Here is a 19,732-nt window from a genome sequence, read left to right as displayed (position 1 = left end):
TTGAGTTCCACTTTATTTTAAAAAAAAGTTTTGCAAAGAACTCAATACTAGTAGAGTTTCCACATGGCATTTTTATTCATAAAAGCCACATTAATGCCTGCCACCATGGCAAAACACATATGAAACTCGATATTGATAATATTAAGTTTTACACAGAACTCGATTTTCATAATATCAAGTTCCAAAGGAGTGTTATTCTGCCAGATAGTTTGGTAATAATGTTATTTTACTGAATATTTTGAAAATAAGTAATATTTTACCATTTTGCCTAGAAATAGGAGAGAAGATGGAATGATAAGTGTTTGGTTAGGGGAGAGGGCTGATTTTGGTTTCTTCCCAGCGCACATTTTGAGAGGTTTTGTTTTCTTTTGGGGAGAATGTGGGCTTTGATGGAAAATTACCCATGTCCCTTTCCTTCCACATTGGTTTTTATTTTTTATGTTATAGCGGCATTAGAGTCAATTGATACAAACTTCATTTTCTATTCTCTCATTTTTTTTCTCAACCAAACAAAAGAGTTTTTCATTCTTCTTTTTTTTTCACCCCAACCAAACACCCATAACATCCTTAGACTAATTGGCCCTAAAACAAATATGATTAGCACAATGTAATTTAACTTTTTTAGGATCATAAGGTGAAACTCATTGTTAAAGTCTTCCAATTTTCTCTCTTTAGGGTCGAACATAATTATAGAAAAATAGATTTTGGTTGCGTAACAAAAATGAGTTTACAATTTTGCAAGCATTTTTTTTAACACAATTGCATTTTTAAAATCACAAAAAATTGTGTTTTGAAATAGTAGGAGCCCGCTAGCTTTTTCCCAATCTTGCAATTAGAACCCAAAATCACATTACCACACCACACCTTCTTTACGTTCACAATAGCTAACTACCCTAAGGTTTTTGCTCAATTCTCAAATTATCAAACAAAAACCCAAACCATTATCAAACAAATACATTTACCCCATATATATATATATATATATATATTAATAGCCAAAACTTAGAGAAAATCCAATTAAATTTTAATTGGATTCTCAATTTTGCACCACATGTCCCATTTAATTTCAAATTTTGTACCAAGTGAATTATTAAGTGTAAAAATCGATGAGTCCAAATCTAATTAGATTCTAAATTGGATTTTAACTGGAGTCTAATTTTCCACCATGTGTTCATCTAAGTTTTTAATTTTTGTGGCAAGTGAATTATTGAGTGCAAAAACCAGCGTCTAAAACAAGTTAAATTGTAAATCATATATATAATGAGAAACTATTACATATTTTAGAAATGTACAGTTTAAAAAAAGTCAAGCTAATACCATGTATAATTTGAACATCTTCTATAATAAAAAAAAAAGTATAATTTGAACCATATAATTGTGATTGTTTTTAATTGTACCCATGCATATACACGGTGTTACATACTAGTTTAAAGTAATGGGCTAATCATATAAACAATTGGGCTTAAATTTTATAATTAGCATAAAATTGACATTAATAGTAAAATTTGGGGTCTAAATATCTTGAGAGTGCAACTCTTATAATAAAATGAAAATAATCCAATTTAGCGTAAATTGGGTGATATGCTACCACCAAAAAAATTATTGGGAAAATAATATCAATTGGACAAGGAAATGAGTTAAATTGTTTTGTACTGCTCCATGTGAAGAGAGTCATACGTAAACTTTTTGGTGGTGGCCGGTAGAGTGGAGATAAAGAAGGGAAATAGGTGAGAGCTTGAGACAATCGGCGGTGTCGACAATCAGCGTCAAGGAGAGTAAGAGAGCTTGAGATGTGAGAGTGAGAGAGGTTGAGAGTAAAAGCTTGATCTGATCGATCAGAGTGTTTGGTTTTTTATTATTATTATTTATTCTCAGCCTATAGCAGTCGTTTTGAACCGCCACAATAGATAAATTCCTTTTTTTTGGTCAAGCCTATTGCGGCGGCTCCAACCGCCGCTATAGGTAGTCTATTTTTTTTTTTTTTAAAAATCAAGTGAACCTATAGCTGTGCTTCTAAACACTTAGAAACACGGCTATAGACTTAACTTATAGCCGCGTTTTATAAACATGGCTATAGGTCATCTTTTTTAAAAAGAAAAAAAATTTATTCAGTTGGACCTATAGCCACGTTTTCTAATCGCAACAATAGGGCCTATAACAAAAAATGTGGCTAAAGACACAAAAATGCGGCTATAGGTCAGCAATTGAAGCTGCATTTCTTAAAAATGCTGCTATAAATTAGCTATAGCTGCGTTTTTTTGTAAGCGTAGCTAAAAAAAAGCGCTTATAACCCCCTTTTTTATAGTGAATGACAAGTTAGTAACATATGTACAATGAATTTAATTAAAGTAAATGATTAAAAAAAAAAACATATATACAAGTGTTTTCCAGATAAGAACCGCTTTGAAAAAAGAATGACCTAATTAATCAATTAAATTAAGGATAAACAAATTGATTGGTGTTCTTGTAGTGCATCTTTTTGATGATTTCAGCGTCCTCACTTGTGCATTCCAACAGGGACGAGCTCTCTTTAATGTACTTCACTTCGTCATCCTCCATTGCATGAAACGTGTAGAGTCTCCATTTCAATTGAAAAATGAACACCTTGAACATGAGCTAGCTTTTTTTTTCTTCCACCGTTGAAAGTTACGTGAACTCCGTTGTTTCAAATAAGAAACAGAGTCGGATGGACATGCATGCCTTGATCATCTGATTCAACGTAGCAGCGTGTGAGAATGCTTGAGTAAGCTGTTAATGGTTTGTTTTCCTTGAGCTTTACACAATAGATTTCATACTCTCTCTGTCACCTGTTTTCAGTTGTGACATTCATTTTGTCACTGTAAGTGTCATTTTACATATGATTAACCATGCATGCACAATATATAACAAGAGAAAAGTGAAATTAAAACCTTTCGCAAACTTCCTCTTGTATAGGGAACCGATTTCTGATATCCAATAGAACTAATTTGGGGAGATTTCTGGCTAGCTTCTTCTCTGCATTGCAATTTTCCGTTTGTTCTACTTCTTGTCATAATTGTTGGAGAGCCTTGCCACTTGCCGTTCAATACGTTTGGGAGACTTGATTCCTAATACCATAACACCACAATCAATACTATAAATTTTATTATCTACGTCTTATAACTAACTCATGTATCAATAAACACAAAATAGAAAAGTAGTTAAAAATCTTATTTATTATGTTGTTGATGTAATATTTATTAATCATGCACAATTATTAACACGTCAATTTGTAAATATTTTATAGTAAAATTAATAGCTTCAACATTTTTATATGTGATCTTAGTGTATATTGTTGCATGAATTGAATTGAAAGACTTTAAGATCAAGGCCAGTTTGGAAATCTAGTGCATACCAAGAATAGCACTGTTGCACAATGCTTGAGGACCTCCAAGTTCATTCGGACATCATCAAGGCTCCTGTTTAACATAGTTAAAGTTAAAACTATCATTATGAATTCATTTAAATAAAGGACTAAGCATTGTTATTTCTATCAAGGCAAAAAAAAAATGGACTGAGCATTATTTTAAGTATACAAACAAGACAAATTATTTCCATACCTGTGCTTTTGCTGCCCAAGCCCAAAGTATGTAGCCAACGATGCCATCTAACAAAAAGAGACGGGGGATCAAGATTGTTCTGATTGTATGAGAAATTACAGTAATAATAAGTACAAAAACCCCCCATGTAATCTAGATTCAATAAAGAAGGCACATAGTTGCATAAAGACCTAAGAACACCATTGATTTGACCTATCATGGATTAGACAGTTGCATTAAATTCATTAAATGTCACAAAAACTTGTTGCAAAACCTCATGTACAACAATAATTATATCATGATCAAATATATACATCTTCCCTCTCATAGCGTGCAGCTATGGGGCACACACTATGGGAGAGAACATGCATGTATATGAAGCATGAGATATATACCTTCTCAATGTACAGTCATATGCTATGTACGTACTTCATCAAAAAATATATGCTATGTACATACCTTCATATTGCCAGATCTTCTGCCAAACTTTTCAGTTAAGACCCCTAAAGAATCAATCATTCCAACAGGTTCTGGTGCAGGCCTGCCAATATCAGCAAAGGCCTCTTTAATACGAATGCAATCGAATCTTTGAATGTTGTGGCCTGCCCACACCCTACCATTCAAAATGCTGAATATCTTGTCAGCAACTTGTTCAAAGCTTGGTGCATTCGCAACAGCTGCCCTTGTTATCCCATCACATCGACTTGACTTCAAAGAAACCACAGACAAATCTTTGGGCCTTATCAGCGTGCTATAGCTCTCTAGTTCAACAAGTTTCTGGGGACAAACCACAATTGCACCAAACTCCAATACCCAGAAACGTTGCCCAGCTCTATTGGGCATATTTGTTTCCAAGTCAAAGAACACAATCTCTATCATGCCTTCTTTTCCTGAGTTATAAGCCTCCATTCAAAGTCTCTTATCGGTATTACCTGTCTTTTCCGTTTCAGGCTTTTGTGCAGGTTCAATGTCATCACCATGATTGTCTTAAATGGATGAAGTAAGAAGAAGAAAAGAGAAAAGTGCAGATAGAAGAAGAGAATTCTTGCTGAGATTGATTTTCTTGTAGTTCAAGTCAAATGTATGTTTAGGCTTTGAATGAAGGGGTCCTTAGCTTCTTGAGGATGTTCTATTTAAAGGTATTCCAGGTAGATTGGAATATTATTACAACGAACACGGACTACCTTTCCTCGTTCTCTTGCTCTTCTATTGCTTTTGAGTTCGAAAGGAGAAACTCTTGGACGAAACCTGTGGGAAAAGTTCAACTTTCTCAATCCATTAAGTTATTAATTATGAAGATGTTGTAACGTTTTAAGCAAAGTCTTCTAGGCAAGAATATTGCCTACCATCTTAACCTGAATATGTTTACCACCAAAAGAAGGCACCACGGAACTGTAAAACATATTTACCCACGTAATTTCAGATCCTAGTAACATAACTTTTTACACAAGCAAGTGATAGTATTGTAAATATTGAAAACCATTTTCTTTTTTTTAGTGCGCAGCGCAATGACGTGAATGTTTTCGTCACAATCAGACCGAGAGAAATTGTCAACACGAAAGTAGCTTCTAAATTCTGCATATTGGTATCTGGAGAACCCAAAAGAGATGGTTCTAAAATTGTCCAGTCAATTTAGTTAGCCTTTAAACATAGATTTAATCTAATCATAATCCCAAACAAGAGTGAAGTTCCTTGATAGATAGCTCCACTTTCATACAACAAACTTGAATAGACAATCGAACCCAATGATCCTTATGGAAATGACAGCTACACTTAAAATGAGTTCGGCTTTACCCAGTTTGTTGGTTTTAGCATTAAAAAATTTTGTATATGCTAAAACCCGACATTACAAGTGTTGGCTTTCTCTTATTCGGTACGGAAGTAAACGACACAAGGAAATGCCAATTGCCAATGATGGAAATGCCACACAACCTGAATTATTCAATTGCTCTTCAGTTGCACATACTATAAACATTTGATACATCACTGAAAACGTCATGCAAAGCCAATGTCCAAGTTTATCCTCGTTTGCACTTTTACCATCAAATACAAACTCCAGCAGGGGAAAACAAGGCAAATGAACCGCAAGATGACCAACGTGTCATCCTTTTTCCCAAACTAATTATTGCAATAAACATTTTGGAAGCTAAGAAAGGAACAACGAAATCATAATATTTTGCCTTAGTAGTAGAGTAATTATCTACATCAAACAGGGACAGCTCGCCTGAGAAGGAGAAGTGCTTTCTTAATTCTCTCCACAGCTGCCTGAAGGGTTGTGAGGGACGCTGCATAAGAAATACGGATGCAGCTGTCATCCCCAAATGCATCCCCTGGGACTAGCGCAACCTGTCAGTAACAGCCATTAACCAATTAGGAAGAATGAACTGCTCCACACACATTTTACTCCCTATGGACTTCATATAGAGTGAAAAAGTAGTTTCTTACAAAATTGGCATTAAAGAAATCACTCAGAGATTTTTAATTTATTGGCATGAAAAAAAATCCATCCCTTCTCAATTAATCTAAGAGAAGCACTAAAATTAAATTTTTGAGAAAAGATATTTTATGAAACAGCATTCAATTAAGCATACCTGACCCTCATCCAGCAAATATCGGCAGAGGGACTCTGAATTCTCAATTTTACCAAATCCTTCAGCCTCAGTTCCATAGTAAGAGCTGAAATCGATGAAGAGATAGAAAGCTCCCTACAAGTGAAAAATGTGGTGATTATGATGATCAGGAGGCGAAGAAAGAGCATTGAAAAGGGGCAAGAACAATTGTCTGACAGAAAAGTGCATTAGTTGTCCAAAAGCAGGAGCAAATTGATAATTAAAGCTGGTACCTTGGGTTCTGATATCTTAACACCTTCCAATTCTCCAAAGCTTTTAACCAAGAAATCACGCCGCTCCCTGAATGCTTTTACCATGATAGAAACAGCTTCCCCACCAGCATATCCCAGTCCTAGCGCAGCAACTCCTGCTTTCTGTGCTATACTACTAGCACCTGAAGTGAACTGGAATAAAGGAAACTAGAATCAGCTGGAGTTCAAAATGTATTTTATAAGGAAAAGGGCATCTTGAAATGTTGAATTACCTACTTCCATTATAGATCAAATCCAACTATTTTTACTATTTACTTTTATAATTTTTATAAAAATTAACCAGCTGATCAAAACAATCATTATTTGAACTATATGAAGTTGGCAACCCTGATCCCTCATTTCTGCTTGCATCTTTAGCAGTATCAACTTTTCCTCTTTTGAACAAGTTTATATGATCTTACTATACATTCCTCATTCTGCTTCATGGTTCTCGTAGAGTGTTTGTCCCCATCACAGGCATATCAGATTATACCCCTCCAATATTACTTCCAATTCAGCCTCAGCATTCAAATTGTGTGCATAGCATTCTCAAATTTACCCTACTTACAGTGGCTTATGGGAAAAAAAGAGGCGATATAAGTTATATTTAACAACTCCAGGTCAAAGGTATCATCAAATTTGTAAATGCTAGAAGCAACTTCAGTTTACATACATAATGCAAATTTCAAGGTTCTTATCACTTTGCTTATAAATGTTACAAGCTCCTCTCAGAATTCGTTATATTTAAATACTAACATATAGCTGCAATTAAGAACTATATTACACATCCACAAGTGACGGACTAGGAACAGACTTTGAATTAACAAACTAGAGTAGACTCAAATCATATCTCTTTCAATAACCCAATACTGAACTAAAGAATACATAAGTTAACAACTCACTCATAATTTGCATAATAATTTACTTGTTCATATCTTGAAACCAGTCACAAAAACTATGATGTGACATACATTGAAAGTGTTTTGTCCAAACAGCTTAAGATCAATAAGTCTGCACCAGGCAATCCTTAATACCCAGCCTACAGTAACTGTTGCCATAATTTATGATAGTAACATGGATCAAACTATCAAAATAATCCACCTAGTCAACTGGAGATTGGGATCATATCTGGCCTAGAATATTCAAAGACAACGGTGGAGAACAGGATAAAAGAATTCTGAAAATCCAAAATCGGGTATAGAAGCAAAACATATCTAATATATTGTCGCCACAAGCATTACAAGTAAAGTGATCTGTCTAAAGTGATTCATTAGGGAAAAGTAGAATAGAAATCAAAAGAATGCATCATACATAGAGCTTAGTTGGTAGATAGATGCAGATTATTAAAAATACCTGACTCTGGATTTTTCCGCATGCCGACACAAAGTGTTTTGGACCAGCAAGATAACCAAGTCTCCAACCAGTCATCGCAAAGGCCTATACAGTCCCACAATCTAAATGTTAATTCTCAGAGTGAGGCCTACCACTTTATGCATATTGACAATGATCCGGCTGGCCCTTTTATTTGAAGTAAAACCAAAAAAAAAAAAACAAATATGGAGGAGCTATTTGATAGAAGAGAAAGAATGCATGACATATGAAATTAATGAACAGAAACTAGTATGAAAATTCAGAGGTATTGACTTGCCTTAGAAAATCCATTGACTGTCAAAGTCCTCTCCCACATGCCTGGCAAAGAAGCGAAGCTTGTGTGAGTTGCTGGAGCATAAATTATGTGTTCATAAATTTCATCAGACAACACCTGAACAGAGAAAGCAATAGAAAATTCAAGAGTGACATATTTGCAACATTCAACTGATTCAAGTGCATCTTATTAGGTTCAGGAGTATTGTACCAGAAGCCGGGGATGCTTTGCTACGACTTGAGCAATCTCTTCCAGCAATCTCTTGGGATAAACAGATCCTGTTGGGTTGGATGGAGAACAAAGAATAAGCAGTCTTGACTTTTCGGTCAGTTTGGATTCAAGGACCTTTGGATCCAAAAGAAAATTTTCGGAGATGTGCGTTGGAAGAATCACAGGTTTTGCATCAGCCAGCCTTGCCATTTCTGGGTAACTCACCCAAAATGGAGCTGGAATTATAACCTGAAAAATTATTGCCATTAGGTAAATGCATGCAATCTTCAGATGTAAAAGGTATTTTACTGTTCCAATAATCACCAGCACCTTCACATTAGAACTGTGGATCTTCAACATGTATAGACACAGAAAACACCAACAACCTCATAGCTTCCTAAGGATGTGGAAGAGGATAAAAAAAATCCAAGTAATCACCCACAGAAACTGTAACACAACACTCTAAACAGCTAGGCATGATGAAAAAGAGGACATTGTTCAGCAAGCAATCCATGAAATCTGTTACAGAACAGCCTAAACAAGCTATTTCCTACTTTAACATATTTAACATAGCATGGATGAGAATAGAGCTATGTAGATTTAGGAGAATTAAGAATTTGATAGAGTTATCTACAATACAACAAAAAAAGGTCCTTACCCCCCCCCCCCCCCTCCTTCTCGCTACAACTCCACTAAATTTCTTTTCTTTTGATATGCTTAGTGAAACCAGATCGTCATCTTCTAAACTCAAGTTTTTAGTCATTGTGCTCTTGCTCAGAAATTACCCTTTTAACATTACCCTCCTCGTATTTAACACTCCTTTGGCTTTTGTTCCTTGTTCAATCCTCCTCAATGACCAATTCATTCCTTTTACCTCCTCATTCTCATTGCAACTAACCGGTACAACATCTTTACCTTTATTGGCATAATCAGTATACCCACTTCACCTATACCTACGCCATTTTCCTTCTGAACAGATTCTTTATATGATCAATGGCCCTCCAATGAGCTTTAGCAAAAACAGCAATTCATCCATCACAAGAATGACTGAAGCGTGAGGTCATAGGTTCAAAACCATCAAGTCCATGCTAAACTTATGAATGAAAAAAAAAACCAATGACTCTCAACCAACACCCCCTCCCTTTTTTTATACACATGCGTAAGACCAAAATTTTGGTTCCCCAATACTTAAAATCTCTGGCAAAAAGCTGGCAGCATGAGGCTATACACTTTTGAGCAAGTGAGAGGAAGTTTAGTGAGTTCAGTTGGTTATAAAGTGGAGGAAGTCCACTTACACTGCATTCTTTCTTCTTTTATTTTATTTTTTTAAAATGAGAAAGGGGCAGAACTGGAAGTTGAAATGGTTGCTTAGTAGAGGGAAAAAAATTGCATTTAGCATTTTTCTTTGACTAGATGAACATAGTGTATGCGTATTCATCATCAACTACAAAGGATGAAGTATCTTTTTAACTAGTAATTTGATCTAATTCAAGTATTAGGTAATAAGTGTTAGAGATATTATGGCCCAAAAGGCTCAAACTCATTGTAAACCCATATACTTGTATAGCAAGTGAAACAATCATAATCCTACTTCGGTAACACACAATTCTACATACCAAACATGTAACTGCTCAAGATCTTTCTACTGTGGCCATTAATCCCGCTTTCTTTTGTCTCTCTCACTGACAATCCCAACACTTATGATAAGTACTAAGTTATTGTATAGTAAAACCGATAACAATCAAACAGCTAAATATATTTATACAAAACTAACAATGTAAAACACAAAAATTAATTAAGTTAAGATCCACCGCCACCTCATCTCCGGGAGAACAAACTGCCATGACTGCTTGTACAATACTCTGCTTGGCTCCATTGCTAACCAAAATCTGATCGGGCGTGTATGAGATCCCATTCTCCTCTGCAAAAAACACAAAATTCAATTCAATTCAACCAACCCTCACAATTAATTCGCATGATCTCATACTTTAACAGACTCCGCGAATACAAAATTAGTAACTAACCCTTGAGTTTATTACAAATGGCTTGGCGGATTTCTACAGTCCCCGCATTGGGAGTGTACCTCGTGTATCCTTCACGAATCGCATTTTTCCCAGCCTACACAACACTCAATTCATATAATTCATGTATAAATAAATAAAGAGTAAGAAATTGTTTGTTTACCTCAGCAATAGGAGCAGGAGTATCGAAATCGGGTTCACCAGCAGCTAAGCGAATAACAGGGACACCAGCTTGTACGAGAGCTGTGGCCTGGTCGGTTATGGCCACCGTTTTGGAAGGCTTGACCGAATTTACTCTTGGGCTTAGAGAGATATCTACTTCCATTGCTTTTACTACTAACTCTGTTGTTCTTCTACTTTTATTCGCTTGTTTTATTACTACTTGTCTTGTCAACAATTTCAATGACCTATTGAAACCAAAAAAAAAAAAAAAAAAAAAGGCACAAAATGAAAATCGGAGAAGAAAGGGAATGAGTTGTTATTGGTTGAAAAAAGTTAAATAAATGTAGTAAGGTAAAAACATACTTGAGAGGAAATGATATGGATCTGAGACCCGAATCCAAACCCGAATCAGATGACGGGGATCTGAGGCTTAGACGAGCAGTGGTGGTGGATGAAGAAGTTTGGAGTGAATTAGCCATTTGTTGGATTCGATTCTAAGTGCTAAACACCCAAAAGATACAAATAACTTTTGCTGGGATTTTTTTATATTTTTTTTATTTTTGAAAAGAGAGGGAGCTTAGTGGCTAGTGTTTCAGTTTGGTGGGGAATAGTAGGAGGTGGGTTTGGTGGGAAAAGGGGTTGGTGAACTTTGAAGGCTTTTTCAAGGTGGAAGGTGGCGTTGCAATGCAACCATCTCAACCGTCCTTGTCAGCTAGGGTCCCGCCAAAATGGTGGGTCAGTCTAACATAAGAGCATTAGCTCTTTTAAAACACTTTACGGGCCTTCTTTTTTTTTTTTTTTTTTTGGGCTTTAACTCACAGGCCACAACAAAACTGCATAGTGTGCCTGTGGTGATTGAGTCCAGGTGCCCCCTGTGGGGTGCTTGTCCCACGTTGGTTTGTGCGTGTGAGTCAATATAACGTCATAATATTATGTTATTATAATTTTACATTGATTTAATCTTAATATACAAAAATATAACATTATAATGTCTGGAAATGTAATGAGATTAAAATAATGTAATATATTTTGTAATTTTAAATTATGGTAAGTTAGAAAAAATAAAATAAACTAAAAATCTTAATGTCACATTATCGTAATGTGTATCACATCAAGGGCACATCGCAATGAATCAAACGCTCTCTTAACATTAATCCCAACGGATTGGTTTAATGGTTCCTAAGGCCTCATGGTCTATGAGATTTTGGATTCGAAACTTCTTGCCAACATCTTGAGGCTACCCTTATGAGATTACTCCCTGTAATAACCTAGTGAGTGTGGAACGAGAACTGCATACACTTGAGGAAATAGTCAGATACTCAAAGAGGTTTAAACACCCTCGTTTGTTAAAAAAAAAAAACCACTTAACATTTGGCACATCATTTTTTTTTTTTTTCCTATTCTAAAATAACATTTAACATTACACCATACATCACCTATGTGCACCACACTGCCCAAAGCCTATCGCCACTCACAATCCACCTCCACCAAATCGAAACCCACCACCTGCTAAAATCTACCAACCACCACTCAAAATAACCAAACACCACCAACCACCATAACCACAACCCAAAATCAAACTAGTAAGAGAGGCAAAGAGATCCAATTAGTGGTGGCTTTAGATCAAAGGTTTTATTTTATACCCTCAAAACCTATTTTATCTATTATACTATCTCATTTTATAACTCACCTAACATCCCAGTTTCTATTTTTACATATAACTCATTAAAATAAAATAAATTTTATTCTTTCTCTCTCTCTTCCTTTTTTTTTCCCCCCAATTTGCTACTGCCTACAAGAGTCTTCCTCTCTAATCAGTGCTCCCAGCAACCAACTCCATACCACAAGCCCAACAACCAAATCCATCCCTTCCAAAATCCATTAAATCTTTCTATACCAAAATCAACAAGAAACCAAACCCAAAACAAACATAGCAAAATCCCAACAAACCTATTCCAAAATCACCAAAAACCAACCAAAAAAAAAAAAGTACAACAAACCCAAATCAAATCATCCAAAACCACAGAACCCACTACCGCCACACCACCACAACAAACCTAGCACCGCTAACAACCACCTACAACTGAAACTCAGCCACCGCCGAAACACCAAAATCAACCAACAAAACCAATTGCCGATCCACACCACAAAAACACAAAACCAACCAAAAACCTAACCACACCATCAAAACCCAAGCCAAAATACCCAGTCTCCACATCGATTCAACCCAAGCCACCACACCCATACCTGCAGCAACCCACAACCACCAAGAAAGTCACTGATTTAAACCCACCAAAATTGCGGCCAACCCATGCCGCTCAATTTAAACCCACTGATATCAACCCAAGCCACCACACCCATGCCACCCGCCATCGATTCAAGTCCCAACCCTGAAACGAAAGCCCAACGCCACCAAAACCACTGAGAGAAACCCAAGGCTTAGCCACTGATTCAAAACCCGACCACCGATTCAAACCTCAGTCACCGAAATCTATGCCCAGTACCACTGAATCCATCGAAAGAGTGAGAAGAGAGAAACAGAGAGTTAGAGACAATTTAGGAAAATTTTTTGGTTTGGTTTTCCATGTACGGGCAACTCTTGCCTTTGTGACCAACACATCCACAAGAGAAGCACAAAGAATTAATCCCTTCATATTGCATAGGTTGCTCGATACCTCCAATCTTCACAAGCTTGATGAGGGGTTTATCAAAGTCAACTTGAACGCAGATACGAGCAAACCGAGCTCGAGTTTCTGCAACAGTGTGAGTATCTATTCGAAGGACCGACCCTATAGCTTTACCAATATCCCAAAGGATTGAAGGTTCATAATACTCCATGAGAAGCTCAGGCAGATGCACCCACACAGCCACCGATGAAACAGATGCTGTGGAAGCTTTAAAGTTTGGTTCCCAGTTTTGAATAGACAAATAGTGACCCCCTACGAACCATGGTCCCCCCTTAAGGACTCTTGTATAATCTTTTTTTAAAGAAAATCGGATAAAAAAGAAGTCATTACCTAGGGGGATGCAGTTCAGCCAACTGCGGCGGGGCTTCCAAAGTGAGGAATTCATAACTCAAACCAAAAAATTTAGGAAACTTCTAGATTTGGGTTTCATCATTAACCCCATAGTTGAACAATCAATGAATTCAATGAAGTCACCTCCATGAACAAAAAGATGATGAGCTCATATGCTGACTTTAGCTTACCGGAGAGCCAAATAAGTTGGTGTATAGATGGTGGTTTTTTTTTAAGGAGCTTGTTGATACGGGTTGAGAGATAAGGGAGGAAATTATGTGAGTGTTGATGCCTAAAGGTGTGAAAAAGTGAGGAATTAATTATGTTGTGGTGGTTAATTTTTATGCGTAGGATTTTTCCTTTGGGCTTGTAGATGCAGGTGAGTGTCTCGCATCCTATTGCGAGAGTTAGTCTGACCTTCCTTAGGTAAGGTCATTGGTGGTGTGGGTGTTGTGAGGTGGACGTTCGTGTTTCTCTGCCTAACTCTAACGGGCTGCTATATTGGAGATCATGGCGGAGGAACTAGAAGTGTTATGGAAGAAGCTATCGTTTACGGAGGAAGAGGCCGATGATGTCGAGCTCGGGAGTGGTAGTACAAAGGCGGCAATAGAATGAGGGAAATTTTGCATCATCTTGAAGGTGCTCACAAACAGAAGCGTTAGCCTAGACGCCTTACGGAAGAACCTGAGAATGATGTGGAAACTAAAGAAGGAAATGAAACTGTATGAAATAGAGGATGATCTTTTCTTGGTGGAATTTGGAGATGAGAAAGACAAGAGGAAAGTTATCGATATGAGTCCGTGGAGTTATGAGAAACAGTTAGTAATCATACAAGATTTTGAGGCTGAGCTTACCCTAAAGGAGATAGAGTTGAAATGGTCTCCCTTTTGGGTCCAAATGTTCAACCCGCCTTTGAAGAGTAGAACAAGGGAGACGGGGATGGTAATAGGTTCAAAACTTGGGGAGGTCTTGGAAGTGGATGTCCCTGATTCAGGAGTCCATTGGGGAAAATGCTTGAGGGTGAGAATTCGAATAGATGTGACAAAACGACTGATGAAGGGTAAACAGGTTTCCATAGAAGTTAGGGAGAGCCGGTGGGTCAACTTCAAATATGAACGGCTTCCAAACTTTTGTTACAGTTGTGGTTTGCTCAATCATGGTCTAAAGGATTGCCAGGACAGTTCAGCTAATGTTCTACAAAATAAGGGGGAGCTGCAATACGAGGCTTGGTTGAGAGGAGAGCCAATAAGGAGAGGCAATAGGGATTTTCTCAGTTCGGGCATGGAAGGAGGCGTAGCAAGAGGGGGTGATGTCGGAGTTAGATCGAAAAAAGAGAGAACACAACCTACTGAAACTGATGCGGTTGGCGTGGTAGGTAACACTCATGTGCCTAGGCTTGAAGCTAGGGGTGACCCTAGCCCTACATGGGATGAAACAAAAGTGGCTTCCTCAATGCATCTGACAGAAAACTTACATGAAGAAGGCAAAGTCAATCTGAAGGAAGGAAAAGCAAAAGATTTGATAGCACAAACTAGTGAAAAGGCTACTGATGTGAAAGCAGCACAACCCGAGGCTTCTGAAGAAATGCAGTGGGAGAAAATCACACGGCAAGTGGAAGATCCTACTTTTAAATTTGAAAGTAAGTCGGTGCAAAGTTTGAAGATGCACGCGACAAGCACGGGCTCAGCTGATGTGTCACAGGGCCCAGTTGCGATGGTGTATGATGGCAAAATGGGTTGGACCACGGAAGTATTAGGCCCACATAGCAAACATTGGAAACGTTTGGCTAGGGAATCAAACGGTAAGAGTGAAAGTGAAGACCTTGGCCCAGAAAGCAAAAAAAGAAATGGACCAACTCCTTTACAAGAGCTGGATCCAAATGCAATAGATCAGAAAAAAAAAAAAAAAAAAAAAATGAAAAGGGACGAACCAGAGGAAGCTTAAACTAGAGAATGAAAAAGAGATGGTTGGCGGAGAGGCGGAGGCTGCGTTGCAGCCTCACCGAGCCCAATGAACGTGATAGCTTGGAACTGCCGAGGTATGGGGTCCACCTTGGCGGTTCGTACTCTCACCGATGAGGTGAGAACACGTGAACCCCTACTGGTCTTTCTAGTTGAAACCAAGGCCAGGGTAAGTAGAATAAGAGGAATTCAAGCAAAGTTGAACTACAAGCAAGGCATCGTTGTTCCTAGTGATGGTAGGAGCGACGGCCTTGCTCTGTTGTTGAAGGAGGGTGCGGATGTGAGCTTTAAAAGTTGCTCAAATGCTCACATCGATGTGGTCATTCGAGAGAGTCCATCATCACCTCCTTGGAGAGCCACAGGTTTTTACGGTCAACCGAAATCTGAAAAGAGGTATATATCGTGGCAATTATTGGAAGCTTTACGAGATTAGTGTGAAATGCCATGGATTGTCTTCGGCGACTTTAATGAGATTGTATACTCTCATGAAAAATCGGGAGGCTTGGCTAGAGATGGTAAACAAATGGCAAACTTCAGGGACAGCTTAGACAGGTGTGGTTTATTTGATTTGGGCTTTGTGGGCTAGCGCTTCACTTGGTGTAACGGGTGGCATGGAGATCAGAGAACCAAACTTAGGCTTGACAGAATGGTAGCAAATGAAGACTGGTTGAGGTTGCACCCGGAAGCAAATGTGCACCATTTCTCAATGTCCATTTCAGACCATTGCATGTTGGTTCTAGCCCTGAAATGCAACCAACCAAGAAAACCAATGAAAAAAAGGTTTATGTTCGAGGCTATATGGACGAGAGAGGAAGATGTAGGGAAATTATAGAATCAGTTTGGGATCCTCTTAGTTGTGATATGGGGTATCAATCACGGATAAACTGAGGTGATGTCAAGATCATTTGCAGAGATGGAATTGGAGAGTCTTTGAGCATGTGAACAAGGTTTTGAGGCAGAAACAATCAAAACTTCAACAGCTTGAAGCCACGAAACACGGGAATGAGAAGTCAGAGGAGATTAGGAAGATAAGGGCAGAAATAAATGAGTCATTACTTAGGGAGGAGATGATGTGGAACCAAAGGTCTAGAGCTCTATGGATCAAGTGGGGAGACCGAAACACAAAGTTCTTTCACGCCACAGCTAGTCAAAGACGAAGATAGAACAGGATAGTGGGGCTGATTGATTCTGATGGGGTGTGGCAGGAGGATTAGGGGAGGATTGAGGGCATAGTTTTGGAGTATTTTGCTGCTATCTTCAAATTAAACTTCCCAACTTCCTTTGAAGCCAGTTTGAGTGCAATCAATACTCAAGTCACTCCTGAAATGAATGATGAGTTGTTAGCAAATTTCAAGGCGGATGAGGTGACGTGAGCAATCAATCAAATGCACCCAACAAAGTCTCTAGGTCCAGACGGTATGTCCCCGATCTTCTATAAAAAATATTGGGATTTGGTTGGTTTTGATGTTATAAATTGTGTCCTAAATGTTCTGAATGACGGTGCACTGCCTAGTGGTCTTAATGAAACTTACATTTGCCTGATCCCAAAAGTCAAAAACCCCCAAAGAATCACTGAATTTAGACCGATTAGTCTTTGCAATGTTCTCTACAAAATAATAGCGAAGGTTCTAGCTAACCAATTGAAAAAAGTCCTAGCTGTTGTGATTGATGAATCCCAGAGTGCTTTTGTCCCGGGGAGACTCATTACTGATAACGTCCTAGTGGCATTTGAAACAATGCATTGTCTAGACCAAAGAAAGAAAGAAAAGGAGGCTCTTATGGCTATAAAGCTCGATATGAGCAAAGCCTATGATAGGATAGAATGGGTCTATTTGGAAGCTATAATGAGAAGGATGGGGTTTCATAATAGGTGGGTGTCTCTTATGATGATGTGTGTGACCTCAGTGTCTTATTTGGTTTTTTGCTTAATGGTGATCCCAAAGGCAAAGTCATTCCATCAAGAGGGCTTAGATAAGGTGACCCAATATCACCATATCTCTTCCTTTTTTGTGCGGAGGGGTTGACGGCAATGTTGAAAAATGAAGAGTCAAATGGCCATATAAAAGGGGTAGCGGTGTGTAGGGGTGCTCCAAGAATTTCCTATCTTCTATTTGCGGATGATAGTATTGTATTTTGTAGGGCCTCCCTTGAAGAAGCAAGTCGGATTATGAAGGTGCTTGAGGATTATGAAGGTGATTCGGGGCAAAGGCTTAATGAGGAGAAAACTTCCCTATTATTTAGCAAGAATATTAGTAGAGAAGTCCAAGACCAAGTGAAGTCTTTGTTTGGAGCCCAAATTATAAGACATCATGAGAGGTACCTTGGCCTGCCGCCACTTGTGGGAAGAGAGAAAAGGAAGGCTTTTAACCGTATTAAAGATATGGTGGGAAGAAAAATTGCGGGGTGGAAAGGAAAGCTCCTTTCCAATGTGAGGAGGGAGATTCTTATTAAAGCTGTGGCCCAAGCCATTCCTACCTATACTATGAGTTGTTTCAAGCTCCCGGTGACTTTATGCAAAGAGTTAAATTCCATGGTTAGCAAATTTTGGTGGGGGCAGAAGGATAAAGAACGAAAAATGGCGTGGATCTCGTGAGAAAAACTTTGCATGCCAAAGATGGAAGGGGGGATGGGCTTTAGAGACTTAAATACTTTCAACCTTGCACTCTTAGCAAAGCAAGGTTGGAGGATCCAACAAAATCCTAACTCCCTTATCCATAGAGTTTTTAAGGCAAAGTATTTTGCGGGAAGCTCTTTTAGGGAGGCGCAATTGGGTTATATAGACCATCCTACGTGTGGAGAAGTATCATGGCAACCAAGGACTTAATCGTGAGGGGGTCTAGATGGGTTATTGGAAATGGTGAAAGGGTCCACATTTGGGATGATAGATGGATCCCAAGTCCGGACTCTTTCAAAGTGGTAAGCCCAAGGGGTCTTTCGACTAACCTTGGACTGGTATCTAGCCTTATCAACAGGGAGACTAGGGGTTGGGATGTTAATTTGGTAAGGAATACCTTCCTCCCCCATGAAGTTGAAATTGTGCTGGGAATTCCAATAAGTACTAGGCTTCCTGATGACTCCTTGGTTTGGGCTTGGACTCCAAATGGCCGATTCTCAGTCAAAAGTGCCTATAGAGCAGCTCAAAAGCTGTTGCCGAAGCTAAATCAGCATGGTGAAAGGGGGGAAAGCTCAGATGGGTCAAAGTCTAGAGCCATTTGGAAGCTTATATGGAATCTGGACTGCCCAAACAAGATAAAACACTTTATGTGCAGGGCTTGTAGAAACATTCTGCCATCAAAGTGTCGTCTAAAGTCCAAGGGTGTGGATGTGGAAACGAGCTATGATGTGTGTGGAAGGGAGGAAAATACAAGTCATATTCTTTGGGATTGTAAAACAGCAACAGAGGTTTGGAGTGCATCCAAAGTGAAGCTTCCCTATCTGCCTAAAACTCACTTGGAGTTTGTGGATATAGTATGGGAAATTAGGGAGAGATGCTCGGTGGTAGATTGGGATTTGTTTGCAATTACGGCGTGGAGCTTGTGGAACAATCGGAATACAATAAGACATGAAGGTAGAGGCAAAACCGTTATTGAAATTGTTCGGATGGCAGCAGAATATGCAAAGGAAGTCAAGCAATCTCACCAAGTTCAATTCCGTTCCTCCACCCCAGGCAAGCCCTCTTGGTCTCCCCCAAATCCGGGTTGGTATAAAATTAATACAGATGGGGCTGTTTTTGGAGACATTGGATGTAGCGGTGTGGGAGTTGTGATTAGAAATGAGAATGGCCAGCTAATGGGTTCGATGAGCAAAAAAATGCTGCTGCCGTTGGGTGCGTTGGAGTTTGAAGCAAAAGTTGTGGAAGAAGGAATTCAATTGGCTTGGGACCTTGGCCTTAGAGATGTTATAGTTGAGAGTGACTCGCTGAGTATGGTAAATGTCTTAAGGGGGCTGGGTCCTTCTCCTAGCTCTATTAGGAAGGTTTCAGAAGGAATTGAAATGACTCTGAGGCAGTTCAGAGCATAGAAGACTTCTCACATCAACAGGGGCAGCAACATGGCTGCTCACTTAATGGCACAATATGCCAAACGGGTAGATGATTGTTTGGTTTGGGTTGAGGATTTCCCCCCTGTTATAGAAAACCAATTTCAGAATGATGTAATCAATATGAATGTTGTTTTAGATCAATGAAAAGTTTCTCTTGTGCTGTTTATCAAAAAAAAAAAAAAAAGACCCAATAGGCTCATGAATAGTAATTTTGGTTTAGTGAGCTACCATTTTTCCTTTTTTTTTTCTTCAAGTTTG

General features: G+C 38.5%; 2 protein-coding genes across 2 annotated transcripts; both read right to left on the bottom strand.

The window, feature by feature from the left end:
- Window positions 1–2,271: 2,271 nt before the first annotated feature.
- Window positions 2,272–4,657, bottom strand: LOC126713399 (protein NEN4-like). Its single transcript, XM_050413151.1, has 5 exons — window positions 4,017–4,657; window positions 3,579–3,625; window positions 3,374–3,437; window positions 2,910–3,086; window positions 2,272–2,807 (listed from the first exon to the last, which is right to left on the bottom strand). The coding sequence occupies exons 1-5, from the start codon at window positions 4,464–4,466 to the stop codon at window positions 2,790–2,792; spliced, it is 756 nt and encodes a 251-aa protein (XP_050269108.1). The 5' UTR covers window positions 4,467–4,657; the 3' UTR covers window positions 2,272–2,789.
- Window positions 4,658–5,469: 812 nt separating this feature from the next.
- Window positions 5,470–11,089, bottom strand: LOC126713398 (bifunctional aspartate aminotransferase and glutamate/aspartate-prephenate aminotransferase-like). The gene is made up of 10 exons (XM_050413150.1): window positions 10,819–11,089; window positions 10,457–10,700; window positions 10,297–10,390; window positions 10,090–10,193; window positions 8,273–8,521; window positions 8,066–8,179; window positions 7,771–7,854; window positions 6,400–6,570; window positions 6,149–6,262; window positions 5,470–5,903 (listed from the first exon to the last, which is right to left on the bottom strand). Exons 1-10 carry the CDS (start codon window positions 10,932–10,934, stop codon window positions 5,763–5,765), a joined length of 1,431 nt encoding a protein of 476 aa, XP_050269107.1. The 5' UTR covers window positions 10,935–11,089; the 3' UTR covers window positions 5,470–5,762.
- Between the last annotated feature and the right edge of the window lie 8,643 nt (window positions 11,090–19,732).

The sequence above is a fragment of the Quercus robur genome, chromosome 2 (genome assembly GCF_932294415.1).
Source record: "Quercus robur chromosome 2, dhQueRobu3.1, whole genome shotgun sequence".
NCBI lineage: Eukaryota > Viridiplantae > Streptophyta > Magnoliopsida > Fagales > Fagaceae > Quercus > Quercus robur.
Note: the sequence above shows the minus strand (reverse complement) of the source record. Positions and strands in the feature narration are given on the sequence as shown.

What these genes read in the sequence shown, in the direction of transcription:
- LOC126713399 (XM_050413151.1), bottom strand. Translation starts at nt 4,466, where the DNA reads ATGGAGGCTTATAACTCAGGAAAAGAAGGCATGATAGAGATTGTGTTC. An exon ending in GAAGATCTGGCAATATGAAG is followed by an intron (nt 3,626 to 4,016) that starts GTATGTACATAG and finishes TCTTTTTGTTAG; the next exon opens with ATGGCATCGTTGGCTACATA. An exon ending in CTTGGGCAGCAAAAGCACAG is followed by an intron (nt 3,438 to 3,578) that starts GTATGGAAATAA and finishes TATGTTAAACAG; the next exon opens with GAGCCTTGATGATGTCCGAA.
- LOC126713398 (XM_050413150.1), bottom strand. Translation starts at nt 10,934, where the DNA reads ATGGCTAATTCACTCCAAACTTCTTCATCCACCACCACTGCTCGTCTA. An exon ending in GCGGAAAAATCCAGAGTCAG is followed by an intron (nt 6,571 to 7,770) that starts GTATTTTTAATA and finishes CCTTTATTCCAG; the next exon opens with TTCACTTCAGGTGCTAGTAG. An exon ending in TTAAGATATCAGAACCCAAG is followed by an intron (nt 6,263 to 6,399) that starts GTACCAGCTTTA and finishes TTTCACTTGTAG; the next exon opens with GGAGCTTTCTATCTCTTCAT.